The sequence below is a fragment of the Pogona vitticeps genome, chromosome 9, assembly GCF_051106095.1.
Source record: "Pogona vitticeps strain Pit_001003342236 chromosome 9, PviZW2.1, whole genome shotgun sequence".
Lineage (NCBI taxonomy): Eukaryota > Metazoa > Chordata > Lepidosauria > Squamata > Agamidae > Pogona > Pogona vitticeps.
In genome coordinates, this window is record NC_135791.1 from 24786837 (window position 1) to 24813483 (window position 26647).

A 26647-nucleotide genomic window follows, 5' to 3' on the forward strand; every position below is an offset into this window, starting at 1 on the left:
CCCTTCTTCCCCCCCCCCGCCTGCGGAAGGGAGGGGGGGCGAGGCTTGGAGTTGGACACGCGTGTGCCTGTGTTCTCACGTGCGTTCACGGCGAAAGGACGAACCTCCTTGCCTCGCCTCCCCCCTCCCTACCTCAATCCCGTGCATGCTTACACAGAAGTAAGCCCAGCTTTGATCAGTGGGTCTTACTCCCAGGAAAGTGGACTTAGGATCCCCTGTGGTGCACAGCAAAGGGGGGGCGCGGCGGGGGGGGTAGGGACGACCCTATTTATGCAGACCTGGCGTGTATAAAAACTTGTATATTCTGTGGTTCAGTTTAAATGCAAAGGCTAATTGATGCCTTTAAATATTTAATTTTAATTTAATTGAATTTTAATTGTCGTGAGCCGCCCAGAGACCTTTGGGTAGAGTGGGTGGCATATAAGTTAAACTGATTGATTGATTGACTGACTGATTGATTGATTGATTTTGCAAACTGCCCCAAACCTAGTACTGTAAGGCTGTTGGTTTCAGATACCCAAATGGCTTCACAGCCAGTTAATCAACTAGAGATGGGGTTGATTGATGGGCTGATTAAACATCCCTGGTGGGAAGATGTCCTAGCTGCCTCCCAGGTTGTGGAGAAATATAATGGCCATTGTGACTCGGAAGTTCTGATGTTTCCTCGGTGAATAGGCTAATAAAGCCTCTTCAGAGCTGTTGAGGGTTGGTGGCCTTCTCTTGTATCTTGTGGCAGTGAGTTCCTTGTGACACAAGGAAGCAGTTCTTTGGGCCCCTCTAGAGCCTCCCATCATTTAACAAATGCTGGGCTCGAGAAATGTATGGATTTTTGAAAACGTCAGATGCCGTTATGCCCCAAAAGAGCACAGTAAAGGCACAGGGTCACCTGTCGTTGAATGTTGTAAAATTATCCCTTTTGCAAAGCATAGAAAAGTTTTGAGGCTACACGCCTCCCCGTTGTCCCGCTCGGGTTGAGGAGTTGCAAAAAAAGGAACCTACGATCCATGAGCACAAAAGATAATGCTAGTTTTTTACTGTATTTTGTGGTTTTATTTAAAATCTTTTTACCCTGCCTTTCTCCTTAAAATGAACCCAGTGCGGCTTATATCATCAAAGGACAATAATTCAAGCTAAAAGCAATACTTGCTAAAAAGGATCAAAGAAATGCTGTTCAGAGAAATAGTAAGCACAAGCAATAGTAAAGACAGAGGGTTTGGCAAGAGCAGAAGTAAGAGAAAGTGTGTGTACACACATACACACACACACACACACACACACACACACGTGTGCACAAGCACAAACAAAGATAGACTGGATAGCAGGGATACGGAAAATAAAAGATGCAATTAACCTAGTCTTTCTGTCTGTAGCATAATCAGCCAGATGTTTCTGGGAAGTTTGTTTACAATATTTTTCTCCCATATTTTTCCTTTAAAAGGACCCAAGGCGGCTGACATCCTTAAAAGACAGCATTCAAAGCAAGCACAGTGAGTATATGAATATAAAGAGATCAAAGAAATAACATACTAAAAAACATCAGCAATGCTAAAACCCAGTCAAACCAGTAAGGTGCCCCCTCCGTTTAAAAACCCCACTCTGGCAACCCGTCATTACAGGAAAGCCCGCCTGAAGAGAAAGCCCCTTGGCTTGCTTGCAGAAGGAAAGTAAAAAAAAAGGGGGGCCAGGCTGGCCTCCAGTGGGAGGGAGTTCCAAAGTCTAACGGAGCAGCCACAGAGAAGGCCCTCTCCTGTGTCTCCCCCCCCCCAAGACAGCTGTGAAGGGGGTGGGATGAGAAGAAGACTTCCTTTGCTGATCTTAACCTCCGAGCAGAGTCTGAACGGGGAGACGCGGTCCTTGGAGGAGTTTGGGCTTTGCCGGTTAAATCCAGCATTTTGAAGGCTGGGTGGGTGATGTGATCTCTGCGGCCAACCCCAGTCAACAAACTGGCTGCTCCCTTTTTGTGGTGACGCCAAGTCCGTTCCTGTGTAAAAAAATATATAAATATATACATTTCCAGGCCTTGCAGATACCATTTTGGGGGGAGAGAGCCCAGGACCCCCCACAAGAGAGAGGTGGGCCCATCTGAGACCTCCTGAAGGCCCTTGCCCCAATTGATCCTTTACGCCTCCCCGTGCTTTCCTCTCGGCTGGGTTGGGTGTTTAAAAAAGCAGCACCCAACATGGACTCCTGCTTCACTACACACAAACACACACACACACACACAGCTGTCGGCAGCCTTTGGCTGTGCAAGCCAGGCAAACATGGGGAGGCACGCCCATCGATCCGTGATCCCAGATCAATACACCAGGAAGGACAACATCGATTTTTGGGTTGGCACTGATGCCCTGATCTCCCGCCACTTTGCCCACCAAGCATCCCGGCCTTCGTTGCCTTTCTCTTCCTCTCCCCCCCCCTTGCCCGCCGTATCCTTTCTATCAAAAGGAAAACTCCCACACCTTTGTAGGAGAGCTGAGCAGGAAGCGTTGGGGGGGGGGCTTTAAATCACCCCCCCTCCTCAACACTGGCTTTGCAGGAGCTTGAGAAGGGGGGGGGAGGAAGAAGGAGGGGGGAGCTGGATCAGGCCCCCTGTGGACACACACCCCAGGGCCGCTGATCCAGTTTGCTCGCTCCAGATGGCTTCTCTGCTGAGGTCAAAACAACAGAGAGGTAAATGCGGCTTCCTTCTGCTCTGTCATCTTCCTTCCCACTTCTCTCCCCCCCCCCATCCATATTTTTCTTTTCTCTTTTTGATTTCTTTTTCTGATTCTTCCAGGGCTTTAAGACCAGGTGGAAACCTCTCTCTCTCAGCTTTGGATCCTGTTCCCCCCCCATCCCCATCGACACCCTCAAACCCCCCCCCCCCGAGCCTCTGGTCCTGCCCTGTTGGCGTAAGAGACCCGGTCCCCCCTTGCACCCCCCCTTTTTTTTGGTTAGTACCAACCTTGGGCTAAACAGTTCAGAACAGGTGCAGAGGAAGGAGGGAGGGGGGTTATTTAGGCAGGGGGGGTGGTGGTAGAGGGGGTGGGGTTGCAGAACACGGGGGTGTATGGGGGCAGGTTAGAAAGGATGCTAATTTGTACTAGCCGGCAAAATGGCTGCTAGCTTCTCATCCTCTTGATGATGATGATGAACGGGAACCTAAACATATCTGTAGGTACATATGAAATTTTAATTGATGGAGAGTCATGGGGGGGGGCGTCCCTTGATCGTGACTATGCAAACCCTAATCTGGGAGCACTAATCAGCCATTGATTCACAGTGAGTCTTTCCTCTGATGTCTATGTGTGTGTACATATTTTCTTTTAAGATTTACTGTTTATTATAAAGGGGGGGACATTGTTTTTCCCTCTTCCCCCCCCTTTTTTTATACTAAGTGATGTGCTCGGTGGGGTGGCGTGGGAAAGGGAAAGGAAACGTCCCCTCCATTCATAAAAAAACGGCCATGTCTTAAAAGCATCTTTTGTACGTTTCTACAAATGTTATATATATTTTTTCCTCTCTCGTTTTTTTTTAAAAAAATTGTCAGAGGTGTTATTTCAATATATTTCCCTAAAATGATATTTGTACTTCGTAGATATCTGCCTAGGTAGGTGTATGGATTTTTTTTTTCAATGAGCCTTTCCTTTTCCTCCAAAGAGGAAGGTGGGTCTTTTTTATGAATGAAATTCGATCCCACCAAAAAAAAAGAGAGAAGGCAAGAAAGGAAAAAGGGTGGGGGTCTATTTGTTTGTGAATCGAAGCCATTTGCATTGGGATTCATTCATAAAAAGCCAGGGTCTGCTGTATGAGATACTGGAATGGTGAGGTTTTTTTTTTCCTTTTCTTTTAACCTGTCAGGGTTTTTTTTTGGGGGGGGCTCTGGCTACTAGTGGAGGGGGGCTTTTAAGCTGGCTGTGTCATAGTGGAAGGATCTGGCATTGATGTACGTGTGCATGTGTGTGCGTGTGTATGTGTGTGAAATCAATGGGGGGGTTTGAAAATCTTGCATGGATCGACATCCCCCCCCTTTTTTTTTTATCACCTGGACACGATGCAGATTTAAAGATACATGTGTTATAATCCTCCCCCCCCTCTCTTCACCTGTTGTTTATTCAAGAAACAGGGACAAAGAACCTATCCTAGGTCATGTGACCCTCCATTCACAAAAATCCTAGCCCAGGCTTTCCATTGAGTTGGGCTGAAGGAAAAGACAGCTGGGACATAGAGAGACATACCTTTTGCACGCCTGTTCCATCGCACAGAGGAAAAAGGAGAGATAGTGTTTGCAGGAGAGGAAGGGTGAGACAGAGAGAGAGAGAGAGAGCAAACGAGGGGAGGGCGGATGGGGAGGTGGGTTTGCAGTTTTTCAAGACGAAACTGTTGACAGCCTGCATCGTGCATCTCAGAGGGAGGGGGCCAGAGCTGAAGGGGGGGAAAACGGTGCAGAGACCTTATTTTTCATTCCCCCCCCCAAAAAATATCCTTAAATATTGATACTACGACACATCATATTTCTACGACAAAAGGTTTGAAGCTGAAAAAATATGTATTAGATATGAACTAACTTATATAACCTTTTCTTGCATGTTTGGGGGGGGGGTAGGGAAGATTGCACCCTTTCTGTCATAAAGGGGAAAATGGTTTATGTATTTCATTGTAAGGTTTGCTTATAAATGGGGATGCTGGATTCATAAAAAGGGGATCTGCAGGATGTTGATTTTTTTTTTTGCGTGTGTGGTTGCGGGTTTGAGGGGAGGAGAGAGGTTGGATGGGGGGGTTGATTTTAAATACCTTTTGCCTCTGGAATCAGATTTTTGCCTATGCCAAGGCCAGAGAAAATCTGTGTGTAGGCTCCCTTACGTATTTGCATCAGATTTTTTTTTTACAGCGTGCTGCATATCTCAAAATATTGGTTTCGATGGGAAAAGTGTATATGCTGAGGCGGGGAGGGGGGAGGGCTGATATATTGTAAGATGTCTTAATTCTTTTCTGTCCTTCGTCCTAAAAATGGTAGGGTTTTTTTGGGGGGGGGATTCATGCTTATGCCCTGGAGATGCTTACCATTAAGATTTTGGGGGGGGGGGGGGTTGGAGGTGATAAATTGCATTGAATATATTTTGATTTTCTTTCCATTTTTGGTTAAGGGGGAAAGAGGGGGCAGGAAGCTTGTGAGGAAGGAACGAAAATGTGTTGTACAAGAAAATGGGGTGTAGTGTTTGGTCTTGTGCATTTTCGAGAGGGAGAGCTTATGTTTCAGCTGACAAGGTCCCCCTTTTTATTTAAAAAACACGTTTGTTTTAAAGACAGTTCGTTTTTCCTTCATTTTTCTTCCCCTTACCACCAAAACAAGGAATATGTGTCTCCACTTTGCTTGAGCATCTTTGATCTTGTAATTCATAATGTCGTTTTCCATGGCAACACGCTGTGATGTCATCTGTATGTTGAAGGCACTGTTTGTGAGATATATATAAATATATTTTTATATATAATATTATATTGATTGGGGTTCTGATGTTCCTATCTTTTCTTTTGATCTGTGTAGCAATTGTGGGTTTTTTTCACACACATATATATATATATATAAAATAAATCTCCGTTCTTATCCTAGACCACTAGGCGTTGTTATAAGTTCCTTATTATTGGAAAGGTAGCTCACCCTATATCATATAGTGTTGATTTGTATTTATTTATTTATTTATTTTCTCTCTCTCCCTCAAAGCTCTCCCTCAATGCTGTTTGAACCCACTTTCCGCATAAAATCACACACACACAAAAAAAGGATTCTGGAAAGTGAAAAGCAACAATTTCGGCCTCCCTTTTCTCCATTTCTTTTTTTTTTCCTTCTAGATTTCCAGGTTTTCCATTAAAAGTTGGTGGATTCTCTGCACCATCGGGTTTGAAAAAGCCCTTGCGACGGCCACCTGACGTGTGGAACGAGATTTTTTTATTTTCCAGAAGAAAGTTAAAGCAGTGAGGTTGCTAGGGAAGGAAAGATCGATCGTGTTGGGTGTTGAAGCAAAGAAGGAATATGGTTCAGGTAGTTAGAACCAAGATGGAGGCCGTAGGTAAAATCAGCCAGTAAGTTTTGTGGTCGCTCACGGATACTCGGGACCAATATGATGTTCAGCTGTCTGTAACTGATGGGTAAAAACCCGGTTTATCCATCATTCTTTTTATCACAGGGGATCGGTCAGTCTGTGATTTAGGGACAGGTGAGATCTTCTGAGTGAATGCCCACCACCTGCCCCAGATTGTAATTCCATAGGAAGCCATGACAGTTGCAATGGTACCGAACCAGTTTGTTTGTGTGTGGTGGGTGGTTGGTACCACCCCAGTATTCCCACTGCTGACTCATTGAGTCCCTTGGGCCGTCCCCGTTTCCCTGTTCACAACGACTGCAATGTTTTGTGCTTAATTGGTTCAGTAACTCACTCAAGAAGATGCCCTTGATTTCACTGGTCTTCATTGTGTTGCGTTTCTTTTTTTTTAAATTGTGATTCATTTTTAAAGGATTTTGAATACAATCGCTTACAGAAACTGTTAGCTATGGATTTGAAGTTCGAATCTCTGGCAAGGACGACAGACTAAGATGCACAAGACACCTATCAAAACCGTTGATTGTGCGGCAGGTGCATTTCCCCTAATTTTTATTTTTTTTGGACCCCCCCCCCCCCACATGGGTAGAACATGTTTCCTGCTGCGATGTGAGTGGGCATGATCTAAAAAGCAACCTTTTTTTAAAAAAAAATCTGTTTTATTTATATACAGGGGTACGTCAGTATAACGGGTCAAAAAGCAAGGCAAGTCAGCCGAGATTTATTTTGCCAGGTGACCGCTGGAGGTTTTGCTCACCTGTGAAAGGGGTAAAGGCCCCAAAGAGGAAATTGGTTTTAATTCTCAGAATGCCTAAACCTTTCTTGAAAATGGATCCGAAAGAAGGCTCCATTTCACCATGGGGGAGATACCGTGCTTTTCCCCGGCTGATGCATTGCCCGTTATTGCAAGAGCAACAGTTCAATAACACAGATTTGGAAGCCTACTTTCTTGGTATCCATAAAGCCCCAGGACCTCCTGCGATGATGATCAAGGGTGAGAAAGCCCTCCACCAGTAAGGTGTCGTGCAAGTCACAGAATGGAAGCTGATGCCAACCGTTAAAACACGAGGAAGCCATTCAGCCCTCCCTTCCCCAATCTGGCACCTTCTGGGTGTGTTAGACTATAACTCCCATAGTCCCCTTCTGTTTGGGGCTGATGGGTGTTGTAGTCCAAAACGCCAAAAGGGGAAGCTCCAGGTTGGGAAGGTTAGCCAAAAAATAAGCTAGAAGCAACAGCAGCCTAAGGCAAAACTCTAAAATGCCTCTGTCTGCTAAGAGGACAGTTGAGGGCAAACACTTAAAAAAATACACACGGACACTCAAAGCGAGAATCGGGCCCCTCCGCCTTTCAGAGTTATCTGAAAAGGCACATTGAGGTAGCCTAGCTTGTCCTGAAAGCTACACAAGCTGCATTTTCCTCTTCCACACAGTTATTAAAGATTTGGGAGTCTGGGGTCCTCCCCACGCTCTTTTTTTTTTTCCAAAGCGGCCGCCCCACCAAAAGTCAATTTCATATATATAGTCTTTTTCGTCTTGACCATGCAAGGAGAGCCCCCCAAGGCCACGTTTGACATGAATCCTTTTGTCCTTCTGGGACTCCGGGCCGTTTGCGATAGTGGTAGAATCGGTGCAAAGCCCGACAGGGTATGTGTTCAGAAAACACAGCAGGCATGACCCCCCCCCAAAAAAAAATCCACTCATCCTGGCAGCCATTTTAAAGCGTTGCCTTTTCCAGGACCGTTGCTGAACTCCGGCTAGATTTTGGAGGGCCACTCTGGCCACGGAGCACAGGATTGTTGCCGCCGTTGGTGGGCAACTGAAGCAACCCCCCCCAAAAAAAAAACACCCCTCCAAAGCATAGAACAAATGAGTAGGGATGAAACCCAACATCACAGAAAGGAGGAAAGGAAAGAGGTCTTCCCTGGTGTTCACCCAAAAGAGGAGACCCTTTTGGGTCAACACCGAGGATGGGGCAGGGGCCGCAACCCTGGACCCCCCACGTTCCACCCCTCATCGGCAGCAAGGAGAAATGGGGAAAAAAGCAGTTTCCAAATCCTGTGGTTTTTGCCTTAATTTTGCCTTAAAGGGTCCGGTGGATTTGGATGCCTAGAAGGCCGATAGTTCCCGACCTCTGATCCAGCCGTGGAATTTGGGTGAATGAGCCTCGTCCCATTTCCACCCCACCCCCCGGCAGTCCTCCAAGAGAGCTGGTGAAATCCTCACCAAATCCCAATTAACAGTCATTAGTTTTGTGGGGTTTTTTTTTTTAGCAAGGGATCCACGACCCGGAAGGCTGTTGCGTGGCCATGTTGTGTTTCCAAATCACACCGTTTGCTCCCAAATCTCTCCCACTTTTCCCGTACGTGGGCGAGCCCGAAAACGGAGTTCATTGGGGCGAAACCGACTTTCTCAGAAATGGCTTCTCGGGGCTTCGTCGTGGGCTCGGCACAGCGTTGAAGAGGCTGGTGCCTGAGAAGAGGCCACCGTGGCTTGTACGGGGAAATATTTCCCTTGCCCCCCCCCCCCCACACAGCAAGCAGGGTTCTCCTCGGCCAGATCCCTCCCATATGTGGGAGTCGATGCCGTGGCGTCTCTTACTGGGCACGCTGCAATAAATTGTGCAGAAAAATTGGGAATAATGGCAACTGCGTGCATTTTTCCTCATGCACAAGCTTTAACAAAAAAAAATGGCGTTCATAGCTGTCGGTTCCTGGGATTGCCTTAGAAAATGGAAGATGTACAGGCAAACAATCTTGTCAACCTCTGGATATTAAATGTCGGAGCTTCTGCTCCACCCCAAGATCTCAAAAACGTCGTCTTCTCCCTCCTTCCAAAACCGCCATGTTGTAATCGTTCTCTTCACAATCCGTTGGTAAGAATTTACCTGCTGCAGCTAGGTCGCCCTAAAGCAAAACAAGGTTCGTGCGTGATAGTCACAGGTAAATGTGGTGGCACTGCGGGTTAAACCGCAGAAGCCTCTGTGCTGCAAGGTCGGAAGACCAGCCGTCGTAAGATCGAATCCACACAACACAGGGAGCTCCCATCGCTTGTCCCAGCTCCTGCCAACTGAGCCGTTCAAAAGCATGTAAAAATGCAAGTAGATAAATAGGGACCACCTCGGTGGGAAGGTCACAGCGTCCCGTATCTAGTCACGCTGGCCACGTGACCACGGAAGATTGTCTTCGGACAAAAAATTCTGCGGCTTGGAGACGGGGATGAGCACCACACCCTAGAGTCGGACACGACTGGACTCAATGCCAATGGGAACCTTTACTTTTACCTAAACATGCTAAACTTTTACCTAAACATTACCTAAACTTTTACCTAAACGTTCTGTTCAGGTTCCTTCCTTCCTGTTACCCCTGTAAAAATATCTTTGTTCCTGTTGCTGTTGCTATTTCTCTTTGGACAGAAACTGCCTTTTCCCCGCCGCCCTTTTTGTTTTGCGAAAAGGGGCTGTGACTGTTTTGCTGAAACCTGTGAGGACTAGAAGCTTGATTCGTTTTGCTTTTGGAAACCAAATTTCTAGAGCTCAGAGACTCTGGAGCTAGCACAGGTGACGTTGTTGTTTATGTTGGATTGTCGGGGCAAGACCATGCAACCTGTTAGCTGCCTTTTTTTTTTCATACCTTTAATATCCGTCTCTGACCCATTGTTGACACTACTCTGCAGTGCCTAGAATTTGCGCGCACACCTTGTGAAGGCAAGGTTTTGGCAACTGGCTGCAGCTTAGGAAGGAGGGGGGGGGGTCCTCTATTTTCTTTACTTTTCCCCATTGATGCATTTTTCAAATTGTGTGCTTCATTGTGCTCTTCGTTGCCTTTCTGTTTAGATATTTGATCTTGCTTGCTGTTCCAACTTTATTTTTGCATTCAGTATTATTGTAAGCCATCTCGAGTCCCATTTGGGGAAGGTGTTTGGGGGGGGGGGAAGGTGGGATCCACGTCTGATAGGCAAATCGGTCCAACAGCAGTCTACAAAAATTGGGGTGAAGGGAGAGAAGGGGCGTGGGAAATTGTCGACGTCCTGCCTGTGAAAGAAAATTGCTTAATTGGCTTTGATGAGCTAAAAATAATGTAAGTAGGAAAAACACGTTGGAAAGAGCAAACCAGGAATGAAGGCAGTTGGACATGCAGGCGAATCGAGCGCAGAAACTGGTTCATTAAAAAAATGTTTGTATTAAAAATATTTAATGAACCACTCCTCCACTCCCCCCCCCAGTCTCCCACAAAACAAATCAGGGGTATGGAGGTGCCAGAGATACAGATGGACACCCTTGCACCTTAAGCTGAGCCGAAGGACCTCCTCACGAGCTACGCAGGCCGCTTAGATTCTGGGTGAGCATCTCCTTGTGTATTGACATTTTGGCGTGTGTTTGTTCAAAGGGGACAGATTCATCAGCGAAAGCGTCCCCTAATGAACTGGTGGAAAGCCACCATGGGATGGGGGGTAAGTGGCAGAAGATGGTAGGTTCCAAGCCCTACACAGGTTTCGGATTGCGACGGTGGGTCTCTCTCACCTTCTGATGTGTCGTCGTAGCAGGAAATGAAAAAACGGAAACGTAAAGGGTGGATTTTAGTCCTTGATCAAATTGCAAAGGTCCTCACTTCTTCCAGATTTTGAAGGTGCCTTTTGGACTGAGGCTTGGGTACCATGCAACAGTATTTAACAGATTAATACCCTGTGGATTCATCAATTGATCGCTCTAGATTGTCGGCCTGGCCTGTTTCTTTTTTCTCCAAATGGATGCGAGAGGAAGCCACAAATCCACGTGTCATGGTTTTCTTTGAGGACTACCCAGCCTTGGCAGCTGTCAGCTCTCATCCCATCTTGGAAGAGACTGCTCACGTTTTGTGTGTTTGTGTGTGTGTGCTTTATTTAAATATTCTGTGAAGCTGTCCCGTGACCTTACCTATAAGCTGCCCTGATGTTTCTTTGCAATTGAGAGAAAGCCCACGTCTCAGATCGATCCCTTCGTCAACGAATCGCCGTTTGCAAATGCAAAAATGGCACCGGCTTGGATGTACATCTCCTTTCGGTGAGCCAGCCCCACAAAAGCTTACCTTAAAATATAACAACTAGCCTTTAAGGTGCCACAAAATATTATATCTTTTTTGATTTCGTTTATTTTCCTTTTTTTTGCCTGATATTCTTGCACCAGACTAACATAGTGGGCTTCACCCTCATCAGATTTATGCACGCGGGCATAAATAGGTTAAACCAGCATAGAAAGTTTGGCTTGGAAACTGGTTGTAGGACGGTGGTCTGAGAAGTTCCCCTCCGAACCAAAGATTTGGGTAGGTGAAGCAATAACCTTGGTCTGTTTCTCAGCGATGGGTTGCTCAGGTTGAGGATTACAGCAAAGTTAGCTCCTTTTTCAGAGCCAGAATAGGAGTGCTTGAGGAAGTTGCTATTTCTAGACAATGTCCCCTAGAATCTGACAAGCCAGTTGCAATTTTTTTTTCCCAGCTACCTGCAACAGCGGTACTGCAGAGCAGCCGACAGGGCCCCGCATCTCCGTGCCCCCCAAATTCTGAGGGTTGCAAGTGGCCCGCATGGCAGAAAGAAGCGAAGCGGCTCGGCTCTGCTGCCAGAATCCGTGATTTCATCCCCTGTGTTGAACCATTCTGTTGTCGGCAGATGGACTCTCGGGGAACTGCCTCGAGGACATGGGCCGTAAAATCCTGCGGTTCTAAGCAGGCTTCTTGGGTGTGAATGGGAGCCGTACAAGAGCATTCCTGTTGTGGAGTTCGATTTGTGGTGCTATGCTTAAGTGAATACAGGCCTTGCCACTTGAGATGTGCCTGTTTTCCATCTGGGCTTTAAATTTTGGACTGCAAAGTTGTACCAAGGCAAAATAACCCCTTCCTGTTTCCGTCGGCCCGTTGTCACCGATGCTTGTGTAGAGTTTTCTTCTTAGCTTTGGTGAATCTTCTGCTGTGTGAAGCCTGAATTGGTACTGTGTTCTAACGCAGGTTATTTGCGCAGTGGTCCCCAACCTTGGGACCCTCCCAGATGTTCTTGGACTACAACTCCCAGAAGCCTTCACCACCACCTCTGCTGGCCAGGATTTCTGGGAGCTGAAGTCCAAGAACTTCTGGAGGCTGTTGGGGACCATTGATTTACAGGATACAGCAATAATTTTACCCTCGTGTGCTCGCTCGCTCTCTCCGGGAGGATAGTGGCTTCCAGCCAACACAGAATTCGTGGCATTGTCACAAGGGCCTTCCGTGGTTCCCACATAACTGGGAGGAGAGGGCCACACTTCTGGAGGCCACTCGTGACATATGACTGCAGAGACCTGTTGGACAACTAACATCGACCTTGGGCCCCCAGATGTTCTTGAACTGAAACTCCCAGAAGCCTTCACCACTAGCTGTGCTGGCCAGGATTTCTGGGAGCTGTAGTACAGGAACATCTGGGGGATCTCGGGTTGGGAAGCACTTTCTAAATCAGGTTGGAAGAGTGACCTTCCATGTGCCCAGGCAATGAGGTGCAGGAAAAATTGGGTTGTTAACCTTCCTTCCTTCTTTCCTTCCTTCTGTCCATCATCAGCTCTTCCCTCTCTTTCTTCCTTCCTTCTGTCCATCATCAGCTCCTTCTTTTTATCCATCAGCTTGCTCCTTCCTTCCTTCCTTCCTTCCTTCCTTCCTTCCTTCCTTCCTTCCTTCCTTCCTTCCTTCCTTCCTTCCTTCCTTCCTTCCTTCCTCCCTCCCTCCCTTCCTTCCTTCCTTCCTTCCTCCCTCCCTCCCTCCCTTCCTTCCTTCCTTCCTTCCTTCCTTCCTTCCTTCCTTCCTTCCTTCCTTCCTTCCTTCCTTCCTTCCTTCCTTCCTTCCTTCCTTCCATTCATCAACAGCTCCTTCCTTCCTTCCTTCCTTCCTTCCTTCCTTCCTTCCTTCCTTCCTTCCTTCCTTCCTTCCTTCCTTCCTTCCTTCCTTCCTTCCTTCCTTCCTTCCTTCCTTCCTTCCTTCCTTCCTTCCTTCCTCCCTCCCTCCCTTCCTTCCTTCCTTCCTTCCTCCCTTCCTTCCTTCCTATCCATCATCAGCTCCTTCTTTCTTTCCTTCTTATCCATCATCAGCTCCTTCCTTCTTTTAATCCATCAGCTCCTTCCTCCCTTCCTTCCTCCCTCCCTTCCTCCCTCCCTCCCTTCCTATCCATCATCAGCTCCTTCTTTCTTTCCTTCCATTCATCAACAGCTCCTTCCTTCCTTCTTTCTTTCTTTCCTTCCTTTTATCAACAACTCTTCCTCCCTCCCTCCCTCCCTCCCTTTCTTCCTATCCATCATCAGCTCCTTCCTTCCTTGCTTGCTTCCTTAGTTTTTTGTCAGTACTGTACTCAGTTTCTGACCACTACCCCCTGGTAAATTGTGGTGATTTTATCTCCTGGGTCTCATGCTTTAGATAAACTCCGCCTTTGTACAATATCCAAATTATACTTTTGTCTTTTCCTCTCCCCGTTGCCATCCTTCACAGCTCCCTTTACATCAGTAAAGTGTGAGAGACAAAAAAAGTTGTTCACCAATAATTATTTGAAAGCCTCTGAGCATGTGCAGTTTTGCACTAAAAACAGACTTAAATAAAATAACCACTAAAAAGAGGAAGGTAATATTGTAATTTGCGTTTTCTGCCCCTGGTCGCAAGCATATTTATTACCAAGGTTTTTTTTAATTTTTGCAAAGAGCGTGTTATGGCGTAGCTGCTGATGCCAGGCCTGTCGGCGTCTTATCCCCTGCTCCTTTCTGGATGGTCTCTGAGGTAGAGATGCTGCCTTTTACCCTGCGATCCAGCCCCAGCTATAGCATATTTGACCTTATTGTGTTAATCCACGCCGGAGCATTACCTCTGTGCAGAAAGAGCATGGAAAGATCTGTGCAAGCTTTTGGGATCCTTGGTGTGTTCAATAAGAGAAGACATCACGCCATGCAGAATAGAAGGCTGAGTTTCTCTCCCTTGCTTGGTTTTCCCCTAATGACGCCATTGGTGATTTCAAAAGCTTGCCTGCTTTTTTTTCGGTGGGCCACATAAAAAAAGATCACCGAGTACAGGTTACGTTTTCGTGACCAGCGCACCTTTTTTTTTTTCACCTACGGTTTCCTATCCAGGGTGTGTCTTTAGCTGTGTTTTAAAAGCGGCACTCGAAATCCTTCCGTGAGCTGTTCCAGGCACAAGGTTCAAACCGCCATACAGCTTCCTTCAGACGACTCCCCCATCTTCTGTTCCAAGCCGTTTAATGATTAACTTTGCCAGTAAGGTCCTGAAAATCATCCGCTGGCCGTAGAAATCAGATCACATGGGGTTGGCCGAATACTGGCAGCTCGAGCAGCGAGCCAACCATGGATGGAACTGGGAAGTTTCGGAGGGTTACGTTTAGCCCAGCAAATTTTTGCTAATAATGTGGCCAAAAACTTTCGTGCCGAAGCTTGTAAGACGAGTCTCTGCTATTTCCCGTTTTTATTTTTAATGACTGCCAGTTTAGAATTCATAAGAACAGTATCTAACACCTATTGTATGTGGCAATCCATCAATTGCTGTTTCAAAAGTTATAGCCTGCTTAATCGGTACGACGACCTTGTCAGGTAGACTATTATCATCGCACCCATGCTGTAGGTAAAAGATTGTAGTGGGGTGAGACTGAAAGAATAATTGTTTCCTTGAACGTTTGCATTGTTTCCTTGAAACCACCTCAATGAATTTGGGCTTCTGGGGATCTCTGAGTCCTTCACAGCTCACTCAAAAGCAGAGGTGTGTAGGTATGTTTTTTTTTTTTCTGGAGTCGAAATGCCTACTTTTGCACCTTTGCATTTATTTGGATTTTTTTTTTCCTTTACGATTTGAGCATCACATTTGAGCTTGCCTCTGTTTAGGCCCTAATCGGGAAGAATGAGCTTTGGAGGGAGCAAATTCCGAAAGTGTCTTTCCTAGCCGTCCAGAGGCATCGGCTGAAAAAGAAAGTGAATTTCTGTGTTGCAGGAAGGAACTACTGTATGTAGGATTCCAGCAACAGAGAGAACTAATCTTAGGAAAGTTACTTTTTTTGGTCTGTATCTCCCATAATCTTTTAATGTTTTATTTTTTATTTTTAAGATAATTTTTTCCCACTTTTTGCAGTAAAACTTAGGTTTGTGCTTAAGAGGACGTACGGAGGCTCCGTCTGTATGGTAACCCTGGAAGTGCTCCACACCGCAATTTAACAGCAACAGTTAATTGCATACTTTCCACAGGCCTGCACCAGAAGATTTTGCTTCTCATGATTTTGTGGCCATTAAAAAAAGAAATCTGTTGGGTTATGACATGGTTGTAAAATGAAACTTTTGAACGTTCCCCATTAACGCATCATGCATCCTCCCAAAGGGCTCTGCCTAGGGGCGTTTTGGGAGTTACAGTCCAGAAGCACAACGTGCGCACCTTGAACAGGTGCGCTGTTCTTAATCTCTCTGGTGTTGCTTTCGTATCTCCGGAGCTGCTCCGAAAACAGTTTGATGTTGGGCAGAATTTGAATATTTCATTTCGTTTTCATTCCATTTCATTAAAAAAAAAAACCATCCAGAGTGTCATCTTCAAAGGGGGAGAAAGCACATAAAGTGGGCCCCGGGTTATTAACGAAAGGCATCGGATGCCCCTGCGCCGACATTCCCGTTGGGGGCCGCACGCTCGGACGGCGTGACCGTTTAAGGAGGCCTTGAAGAATCCTTCGGTGCCAGCCAAAAACATATATTTTTTAGAAGTCTCGTATGGCACAGCAAACCTGGAGCTAGGATGCATTGCACTTGAATGCCCAATGGGGATGATGGACATGGTAGTCCGGTGCCTCAGGAGGCCTCTTCCTTTGCGGGGGGGGGATGCTTTTCAAAGGGGTTTGATGCCAAATACATCTGATACTTATGAGGTTCTCCATCCAGGTCAACGGCTGTTGATTCTCTCTTTTCTCTTCTGTGTCTGTCCCCCAACGTCTCCCCCCCCCCCCCAGTTACATGGTTCGGGTGCGGGCTGTGGTGATGACCCGAGACGACTCGAGCGGGGGTTGGGTGCCCATGGGCGGCGGCGGCCTGAGCCACGTGATGATCTGTAAAGTCCGACGTCCTGAGGAAGGGCAGCGGCGCCAGTACCTGATCAGCGGGGAGCGCCTCCGGGACCAGACGGTGAGATTTTTTGGGGGGGGGGGGAGAGAGAGAGAATGACAGGAGACGACACACCTTCACATGTTTGGCAGGTGGACCGGTTGTAAGATGCAAAAGCTTGGAAAAGTTAGGGTTTTTTTTATAACACACGTCCCACAATCCCCCATCGACCACCCTCCCGGGACTCATGGTCCATGCAAGGGAAGAAGCAGGACGGCGGTTGCTAGGCAACCCCTGGGCCGCATGGCAGAAGAACAGTGCTTCCTGACCTCTGGGCACCCAATTGGTGGATATGCTGGTGGAGGCTTTGCCATTGCTGCAGACCCCCCCCCCAAAAAAACCCAAAAGCAACCATTCCCCGCCTTGGGTGTTCTTGGACTACAACTCCCAGAAAGCCTTCGCCACTGGCTGGGCTGACCAGGATTTCTGGGAGTCGTAGTCCATGCACCTCTGGGGGGACCACTGAACTGACGCTTCCGTTTTCGAGGCACGGCTTACTCGAGAGGAGCACCTTTTGCCCCACATCATGGCCTTCCGGCTACCTCCTCCGTGACCTCTTCCTCTCCCTCCCTCCCACAGACCATCTTGGAATGCACGCTGAAGAGGGACCTGGTCTATAACAAAGTGAACCCCATTTTCCACCACTGGAAAGTGGGGGACAACAAGTTTGGCCTCACCTTCCAGAGCCCCGCCGATGCTGTGGCCTTCGAGCGAGGTGTGCAAGCAGCTCTGGAGGAAATCGCCGAAGGTGAGGAAGCTGGGCAGAGGGCCGGGTGCGCGTGGGTCGTGGTAGCCGCAGGGATGATGTGCGAGGGCCCTAACAGATCTGGTACATAACAGGGCTGGCATCCTAGCAAATCTTAAAGAGATGTATTATTTTAACGCCTTGTGTTGTCCTGGCCTACGCAGTGCATGGAAATTATGCAAAGACCTTATTCACATACCCAGGGCTATTCATACTGCAGATCTCAAGCGGTGTGAACATGTGGTAGTAGAGAGCAGTGGTTAAGGGAAGCAGATTGGGAGTTGGGAAATCTTCATAGCAAACCTCCCCTCCGCGAAAGGGTAGCCTGCATTCTCTCGGCTTTATCCCTCCTCCTGCATCCACAACCTGGGGCTTATCATTGTACCCAGCTGCCTTATAAAACAACGACGGTTTCTTGCTCTTTTTAACACCATGCCTCCTTTTGATCAACACCTACGGTACCTTTTGCCCCTTTAAACCTCAGCAATTTTCGTCAAAATGCGAAAGACCGGGATTAGAAAGAAGTAAAAAAAAAAACTCTGTCAATCAAGAGGAAAACACTATTTTGTCACAGTGTTGTATGCCATGGAGCAGGGGTTCCCAGGTGTTTTTTCAGACTACAGTTCCCAGAAACCCCAGCTGGTGGTGAAGGTTTCTGGGAATTGCAGTCCAAGAACACCTGAGTCCCCCAAGGTTAGGAACCACTGCCATAGAGGGATGCAATAATCTTCATACCAACAAAGCGAAAAGTGTAACATTTCCCCCCCCTAGCTTTCCATATTAAAAAAATTAAAGAGTATTAAATATTGATTTTTTTTAAAGTTAGGGTTCTCCTAAAGGCCCTCTTGTGAGGATTATTGAGATAATTATTACATATAAGATGTAGCATTATTCAGGGTACAAAGAACTTCATAGATGCTAACTAATGATTATTAAAATTATTAGTTATTCATATTTGTATTATAGACTAGCCGGGGCCTGCCATTTATTGGAAATTTCTCCTGTAGCACCTGCTGATTTAACACCCAGTTCTGGTAGAAGGTTTCCTCTTGTCCTGTGGTTTCATTGATAATGGAATTTTATTTCCCTGTGGATTTCCTTCAGGTTCCCTCTCGCCTTCCTCCACCTCCTCTTCTTCTCAGGACGAAGCTGACGGGAAAGACGAAGCTTTAGCGGTAAGTTTCTTTTCCCAAATCTCAGCTGGCAGGGAGCAGCTCTAAAAACTTGGGAGTTGTTGTCTGGAAGAGTGACATTTCCAAGCTCTGAAGAAGGACAGAATTTCATTTTCTGTTTTTAAACAACAGGCTGGGCTGTATGACAGTTGACTGACGCTTTCAAGCAGAGCTAAGATATGTTGCTTTGCTAGATTAATCGTAGGTTTGTTTGGAAATTTGTGTCCGATGTCTCTCAAAACTTCCGAAGCCAGGATCCGGAGATGGGAAGGCTGGATCTGGTACCCAGTAGCCATGGGGCAACGGGTCATGGATCCTTACATAAATCCTTGCCTTTCTCCAAAGGCAGCACTTCTTGTATTCAGGGACTGAATGGCGTCACTAAATAGCTAAAGGGTGCAAATTCGGTGCTGCTTTTTTTTTTTATGCCGGTGGGACTAAGGCACAACTAAATTTCAGACATCAGAAATATGCTAGGGAGGTGACATTCAGAGTTTTTGGACTTCATCCCCCAGACTTCTCCATTCTGGGACTTCCACCTGACAGACCTACACTTACAAACGCCTGAATGTGGCTCGCCTGGAGAAAGGCCTAGCTCAAAAGCTCTGTGACCTAACTGCTTGGCCTAGCTTCCTTTTTTTAGCAGGAAGCTAGGCCGCGAAGACTTCCAGTTAGGCCTTCCTGCAGGCGAGCCGCATTGAGGGAGGTCTGTAAGTGTGGGTCTCTCCGGCGGAACTCCCAGAATGGAGAATTCTGGGAGCTGAAGTCCAAAAAACTCTGAATGGCACATCCGTATTTGACCTCTAATTCGAGTCATCGCTGTGGTGGATGTGAACTTTTCGCTGTTCTTTTACTTTGCCGGCAGGACATTGGGCCACAGGCAGGAGCCCAAACCTGAGCGAGGTGCGAAGGACAAGGAATATTCTCTGTGCCTTACCTCTCTTCAACACTGTCTTTTCTCTCTCTCTTTCCCTCCCGCCCCCCCAGGTGTACACAGACAGCGAATCCTCGTCAAACAGCCGGAAGGAAATGCTCCCCAAACCCATCACGATCGTAACCAATGAATCCTCATCCAGCTGCTACATCCGTTCACCCCTCTCGGAAGAGTTCTCCTTCAGCACATCGCAGGGGCTGGGCTCAACTGGGCCAGTACGTGTCTCTTCGGTGGGTTGGGTTGGGTTGGGTTGGGTTGGGTTGGTCGGCCATTTCGGTGGCTTCTGGGTTATTTATGTTCATGTGTTTTAATGCACCCTTTGCTTCTTTGGGAAGCCACCCGTACCAGTGCTTCGGAATTTCAAGCTAGGTTTTTTTAAAATATATTTTGAAGAGGGTATCTAAGCAAGGTTGTGGCCAGCTGGAGAAATAGCTTGCATTTTGAACTGTCTGAGGCACAGTCCTGTGCAAGCCGTTTCCTAGCAATCCCATGACACAACCAAGATCACCAACCAGCCCTTATCGGGACCCCTTTTGGTCCCGCATCAGGCCTGCTCTGTCTTTCGGCCAGCCTAGAGTGATCTTTGCATGGTTGATTTCATGGAGATCCTTTTCAGCAAAGCAACCCTTTCCGGTGGCATGAGATTAGACCCTTCCTTACCGTCTGAATGCACTGTTAAGCCCATCAAGAATAAATGTGTACAAGGCAGTTTTGAGAAATCCACCAAAGGTTTTTTTTTTGGGGGGGGGGGTGACACAGCGGGCAATGGGGATCATCATAGGGCATTTGTCTATAAGTTAGTTGGATAGGTCAGTGATTTAGGTCTCTGGCTGAGGAGCCAGAAGTTGGGAGTTTGATTCCCCGCTGTGCCGACAGTGAGAAGAACCAGCCCGGGTGGCCTTGGGCCAGCTGCACACCGTCCCAGGGCTCCCCCTAGAGGAAGGGAAGGGGAAACCACTTCAGTGTATTCTCTACCTGGAAAACCCTGAGAAGGGTTGTCGTTAAGTCAGAGTGGGCCTCGTGGCACGTGATCATTATTTATTATAAAGGGAAACCACGTTATATGGCACACAGTTGGTATTTTCCATTTTGAACTGGCAGGACTCCCCCCTCCAAAGAATCCCGGGTGCGGAGTGTTTTCCGGCCGTCAATCCTGTACCTCTTCACCAAATTACTGATTCCAGCACTCCCTAAATAGAAGCAATGGCTTTTGACCCAAGCAACGACACCCTATAGGGTTGTGGGGGTCCCCCCCCCCGAGTGGTTGAACAGCTGATCTTCTGTTGCGGAGGTCTGAGTTCAAGTCCTTCTCTTCCCGCACGGCAGGTCCAGCCCCAGCCCTTACAACAGCTGAGCCTTCCGGACGAAGAAGAGCTAGAGAGCATCTCTCCTTGCCGAGACCTTTGGGTCACCAAAGGCTACGAGGACTATCGCAGGGCGGTGGTGCAGAAGCACCAGCCCGACCTGGACAAGACGACGGACGTGTGCGTGCACTTTAAGAAGGGCAGCGGCGCCGGCAGAGGCGGCGGCAGCAAATCCCCGCGGGAGAAGGAACACGGCTTCCCGCCCGGGGCCGAAGGGCGGCTCAAGGACCCCAAGGCCTCTCCTTCTTGCTGCATCCACGGGGCCCCCTCGCCCCCCAAGCACAAGATCCCGAAGGAGCACCAGCAGCAGCCCCCGCCCGGCGCCCCCGGGGTGGAAGAGGACGCCGTGCCTTCTCGGTGCGTCTACTGCCGGGACGTCTTTAGCCACGAGGAGAACGGGCGCGGACAGTGCCAAGACGCGCCGGACCCCATCGGGCGCTGCGTCTACCAGTTCACCTGCATGTGGTGCGCGGAGAGCATGCTCTACCACTGCATGTCAGACTCGGAAGGCGAGTATTCGGACCCGTGCTCCTGCGACACCGGCCACCCCCATTTCTGTGTTCGCTGGATGGCCCTGATCACCCTCTCTCTCGTCGTCCCCTGCATGTGCTGTTACCTGCCCCTCCACGCCTGCCATTCGTGTGGCGAGCACTGTGGCTGCTGCGGCGGCAAGCACAAGGCGGTCCGGTGAAGGCGGCCGGAGATCCGACATGGGGGAGCTCCATTTTTAGCCACAAGCAAGGGCCAGCGGTTTTCCACAGAGCTGAAGGCTTGAGAAGGGTCCGGACCTCCCACCATCCGCCAAACCCCATTCCCATTTCTCTCCCCCCCCCCCTTCCTTGTCCCAGTTCTAGGAAGAGACCTGTGAGGCTGGCAGGCGGAATCCCTGTTTTTCATTTTCCCCATTTCCAAATCTCGGGGGGTCCCTTTTTGTCAAGAAACGGTAAGCCGAAGAGCGACGAGAGGCACTTTGCCATTTATAAAAGGCAGGCCCAGCAACTGGAGGGCGTTCCAGGGAGGACCCCTCTCTCCGTTTTCCTCACTTTATTTATTTTTCTTAACAAAAGGAAAGGGGGAAAAATTATTCGGGAGAATGAAAGAGACGAGGCAGAGCATGGTAGGGAGGCTAATACATTCCATAGCAACTCCCCATTTCAATGGACGAATAATACCTCTTTGATCCACCCAATCGGCCCCTATTTGCAAAAAAAAAACCCACCAATTTGGGGTTTAAAGTTTAGGCAAGCCTGCATAACTTGGGGTTCCACCAGCATGGATGCAGCCCAATTGTTGCACCTCTGCATTGTGGGGGTCCCCAGAATACCCTGGCTAAGCGTTTAGCTCTCCCTGTCCATGAAGGGGAGCGCCATGAAAAAATTGATTGTTGAGCCATGCTCCTCGGGATGTGGCTGGACTATAACTCCCATCAGCCTGAGCCAGCTCAGCCAGTGGTGATGGATGATGGGAGCTGTCCTCCAGCCACATCGGGAGGCCAGATCTTCCCTGTCCCTGATTCAACTTAGAAGGTCGCCCTTGGTGACTTTTTCACAAGGTCACCAGCGGCTGTTGCTTCCGCCAGAAGTTTTTTCTGCTTTTCTGCCTTGGAAATCTGTTTGGGCTTGTCTGCGGAACACACATGCTAGTGAGATCCGGTCTCCTGCAGAACCGTGTGGACTCTGTACGCTGACTCTCTGCTTCCAGCGGGAGGCAGTTGTGTGAGTCCATCCTCCAGCCGGGGCAAAAAAGAGTCCACCTTGCTGTTTCTGGATTGGTCCAGAAAGGGGAGTGAGAGCCCTAGATAAAACGCAAGAAAGCCTAATCCAGAGCGTAGCCATGCCCGTTTTCTGCGGCAAAACCAGCGAGGAGTCTTGTGTCACTCTGAAGGCTGACAGGTTTTGCTGGGGCAGAAGCATTTTGTCGGCTGCATCTGGCCCAAGGGGGCTGCAGGCCCGTGAAAGCAGTGGACCAATAAATCTTGCTCATCTGCAGAAGCTTTTGGATATTGGGGGGGGGGGGGGGCTGCAGGTTTTCCCAAGGCTACCAATATCTTCAGAGGGTCCCAGTCAAAGCGCAGGGAGAGCTAGCACGGATGACTTAACAGGGGCAGAGAGGTCCTTTGTTTTACTGTGTGTCGTATTGTTGCCCTTTCTCATCTCTACCCACGGACGATTGTCATTCACACACATCTCCCCCTTTCTAAATTTCCCATCTGGAGCTCTGGGCCTTGTAAACCCATGTGGACTAGCTGCATGAAACAGGAACTGCCAGGAGAAAGCCCTTTAAGGTTATCTAGTGAGATGAGGTAGCTGCCTCTTGGGAGCTCCCTCCTGATGGTTCCTTTCCATGGCCTCTCGTCCTTCCATTCTCTCGACCCTTTCCAAAAGCAAAAAATATAAAGATTTCTAGAATAAGCCAGCCTTTAGAAAAGGTAGGAGTTCTGCAAAATGATCCATGATATGCAAATTGTTTCAGTTTGCATAATGCATTCACAGTGCTGTCGAAGGTACAATTTTTGGTGCAAAACTGGATAAGGGAGGTTAGGATTTTTAAAAGATTTTAAGCACCCCAGCATCCTAAAATCTAGGCATAAGGGTCTATATTTCCCCCTGGGCCTATTGTAGACCCGTTCCCAACAACTGGAAATACCAAAACTGAGGATTATGAGTGCTGGTAGAGATTCCCCCCCCCCTTTTGCTGGTGGTAGGGGGTTCTGAAAGTCTTAAGTTGCTGGGTTTTTTTTTTCAACTGGACCTGTGGTTATTATTACTTAGAAGATCTTCCTTCTGCACTTTTTATATTTTCACCATGGGAACTCAGAGAGAGAATTGACAAGGAATGGGCTTGGAGGCGGAGCTTGCTAAATAGAAGGTATGAAAAATGAGTCAGACTCTCTGAACAGGGAAGAAAATACGCATCCTTTGCTTTAATTCTCACCTATTCAGAATAAAAACAGGCCATCACCTACCGACTAGTTTAGAAATCCCCCCCGGGGTTTCGCACTGACTCTTATCATATGTGTGAAGCTGTAAGAAAGCAGAAGAGATAAATCCACGGATTTGCTGTTTTACATGCTCCTCGTTTGGGTGCTGTGATCCATTGGGAAAGATCATCCATGGGGGTGATTAGATTTCAAAAAGCATATCCCAGTATGCCTCTGCTCTGGCTCGCCATATTACTCATAACAATTATATCGAGAAAATTGTAAAGCTTTTGAGATTTTTCTTAATGGTAGACCAGTAACGTTGGATAAACATGGTCTGATGCAGAATCTGCTCATGCTCCCTTAGCGTTTATGCAGACAGGGTTCGGTTTACAGGGTACACCTTACTGCCATTCCTGACCCACTGTATCCCTTCTTTTTCTATGTATTTGTCTGTGAGCACCTTTTATAAGGTTTTAATACTGGAACAGAGCAGGAGAAACAGGACTGGCAAGAACTTTTTTAAATAGTGAGAGATATTAGAATACCAATTTATAAATGGAAAGGGTCAGCGTGTTTTTTTAATTTTATTATTTTGTAATACATAGGGGTAGTCTCATGTGAGGTGACTAGACAGAATATCCCAGTTTTCACACCATCTGTGATTAACTGAGACGTCTGACTTCCACAAATTTGTTTTAATTGAATTCCCCAAATTTGCACATCTGTTTAATCCAGATTATCATAAAAAAAACTTGATTTCTGAATGGAGAGCTTGTTACTACAGGATCAAGAGTTCTGTTCAATCTACTGTAGATTACCTCTGGAGCCATCCTGTTGACTGATGAACTAAGGCAAAAAAAGACTGTGAGCTGGAATTTTAAGCCTTGAGAGCCGGATAGGATGATGAACTAGGGCTGGGTTCAAATCGCTGCTTGGCCATGGGGACTTAGCAGGGGAGGGTGTAGCTGTGATAAAGCCACTCCTTAAATTTGTCACATTTCTTGAAAATCATAAGTGGCTGTAGATCAGATGCAACTTGACAGCATATAGCGCGCACACACACACACACACACACAAAACAACCATAGTTATGAAGGATGTGAGCACATCTGGAGGAGTTTCCATCCTTTGGCAAGCCACTCAAACAGGCTCCTGATTTGCAGAGGGAACTAAAAGACAGATCCTTTTATGCCCTGTGTCATCTGTCTGCTGGTCGGGTGGCACATGTCCACTCCAAAACACACTGTGTCGGTCAAATGGGATCCTTTTCACTTAAACCGGTGGCATCAGTTTTGTTAAGAGTCACGCCAAGGGGTATGTGTATGTTAATGGTATGGAGACCGGTTTCTCTCTTAACTCCTCACCAGGTGCGCCCGTGGATAGTAAGCAGACTGAAAGATAGAAACGGATGCCAAGTCATTGTAAAGCAGGGAGATGTCACACTTTTCAGTACAGGAGGCAGAAACCTAAGAGCACTTTGGGGTTACGTGAAGAACACTCTTAGAGAGCACATCCTGAATCTCCAAAGACCCTGGGCAATAAGAATAATTGCCAAGCAAATGCTAAGGTTCAGTTTCCATATTCATTTATTGTTATAGATCAATGCAGCCGTTTCCTGCCTTTTTAAAAAAATCCAAAAACTCTGTTTCCTGCCCCCCCCCCTGCTCACAGCAGTATTTTTAAGCCCTACAAGTCACCCACAGGTTTGGGATGAAAACAGAACCAAGGTATAGAATCTTTTAATAACCCAGAGCAGGTAAAGGTGAGACATAGGTGGGGGGCCATTAACCACTCCCCCCCTCCTCTGTGGGCACGGACTCCCTGCAGAAATCGCCATGGTGCTTGGCAAAGAAATCCAGAAACGACAGGGTCCTGCCCCAAGGAGCTTACAATCAAACATTTAACAATAGACAAGGAGGCCGAGGTTGAAAATCCTCCTTTGTGCCAACACAGGCGTTGCCATGACCTTCATACCTCCCTGAAATTGACACAGGGCCGACGTACTCTTGTGGGGCACCAGGTTCTTTGAAGGCGATCCCAGGCAGGCAAAGTTGCACCCCCACAGATGTGCCATGGGTCAGGTCTGTCTGTATCCCACTCCAGATGCCAGCGCCGTCTTGGTGCTAGTCCTCAGTGGCTCTAGGCGAGAGCCTCTCCTTAGATCTGGGATGCCTCCGACCTAGGCTGAGGAAGGGATCCGAAGAAGTTGTTCTTCCAAGACTCTTCTCGGAAGTCCCTTTGCTTTGTCTCGAAAGCCTCATACAAGTCCAGATGTTTTAACATCTGGAGGGTGGACACGACACTTTGCACTTGGATCCTTAATGGCCAAGCAGGAAGGCGGTATAAAAACCTCAGGAAGGGGGGGAAAGATGCAACGCTGTGTTAATATATGGTTGCCTGAGACTGTTTTCATTCCATTTTTTCTATATTTCCAAGAAAAGGGAGGTTAACGACAAACTGAGGGCAGGTGGGAAGGAGCTGGACACGGCACACTTTTTTCCCCCTTTCTTTCCGATGGTTGCCACTCTGATCTTCTTTACTCTTACAAATATTTTATCAGATTTGTATATTCAGTATTGTAATTTCTGTGTATTTTGAAAAGGTTCTGAAGAGCCTGGTTCAGAGGACACTGGAAAAAAGAATGCTCTATTATTTAAAATGTATGTTGTAAATTAAAAAAAAATCACACGCACATAGAAACAAATTGGCAGTGTGTGTTTGCTTCTTGTTCTCAACGGGGAAGAGAAACCTGGGCAGCTGGAGGTGTGCAGCACCTGTAAGGCTCTCTGCCTTAATCCTGCAAATAAAAGTTACAGATCCGGAAGACTGAGGGGGGGAGGCGGTTATTAATCCTATTAACCCACCCACAGTTGTACAGCACCTGCTGAATTCACTTGCCAAAATTTGTAGCAGACCCCAAGCTCTCTGCACATGCTCAGGAGCATTTTAACCTTGGCATCCTGGTTTGGATGAAGACTGAACTGATGAGGGGATTTGCACTCTGCCCATGCTCAGGAACATTTTACCCTTGGCATCCTGGTTTGGATGAAGACTTTGAACTGATGAGGGGATTTGCACTCTGCCCATGCTCAGGAACATTTTACCCTTGGCATCCTGGTTTGGATGAAGACTGAACTGATGATGAGGGGATTTGCACTCTGCCCATGCTCAGGAGCATTTTACCCTTGGCATCCTGGTTTGTATGAAGACTTTGAACTCGGGGGGGATTTGCACTCTGCCCGTGCTCAGGAGCCCTCAGCCCAGACTCCCTTGCGAGAGCGGCTCGTCCCTTGCACCCAAGGAGCGCCAGGGAGCTCC

General features: G+C 47.7%; 1 protein-coding gene and 1 long non-coding RNA gene across 11 annotated transcripts; one reads left to right on the forward strand and one right to left on the reverse strand.

Annotated features, from left to right (window-relative positions):
* Positions 1-85: 85 nt before the first annotated feature.
* On the forward strand, positions 86-26033 carry SPRED3 (sprouty related EVH1 domain containing 3). 10 transcript variants are annotated; one of them, XM_020787038.3, is made up of 7 exons: positions 86-159; positions 1439-1487; positions 16041-16212; positions 16771-16939; positions 18041-18111; positions 19096-19272; positions 20369-26033. In XM_020787038.3, exons 3-7 carry the CDS (start codon positions 16045-16047, stop codon positions 21095-21097), a joined length of 1314 nt encoding a protein of 437 aa, XP_020642697.3. In that variant the 5' UTR covers positions 86-159; positions 1439-1487; positions 16041-16044; the 3' UTR covers positions 21098-26033. The 10 variants fall into 10 exon arrangements, with proteins under 10 accessions (XP_020642697.3, XP_020642688.3, XP_078236123.1 ...); XM_020787029.3 differs by lacking the exon at positions 86-159 and adding an exon at positions 588-705; XM_078379997.1 differs by lacking the exon at positions 86-159 and having other exon boundaries at positions 847-1487.
* On the reverse strand, positions 1028-2999 carry LOC144584255 (uncharacterized). Its single transcript, XR_013538382.1, has 2 exons — positions 2942-2999; positions 1028-1981 (listed from the first exon to the last, which is right to left on the reverse strand). It is a non-coding gene; the product is annotated as an uncharacterized LOC144584255 (long non-coding RNA).
* Positions 26034-26647: the final 614 nt, after the last annotated feature.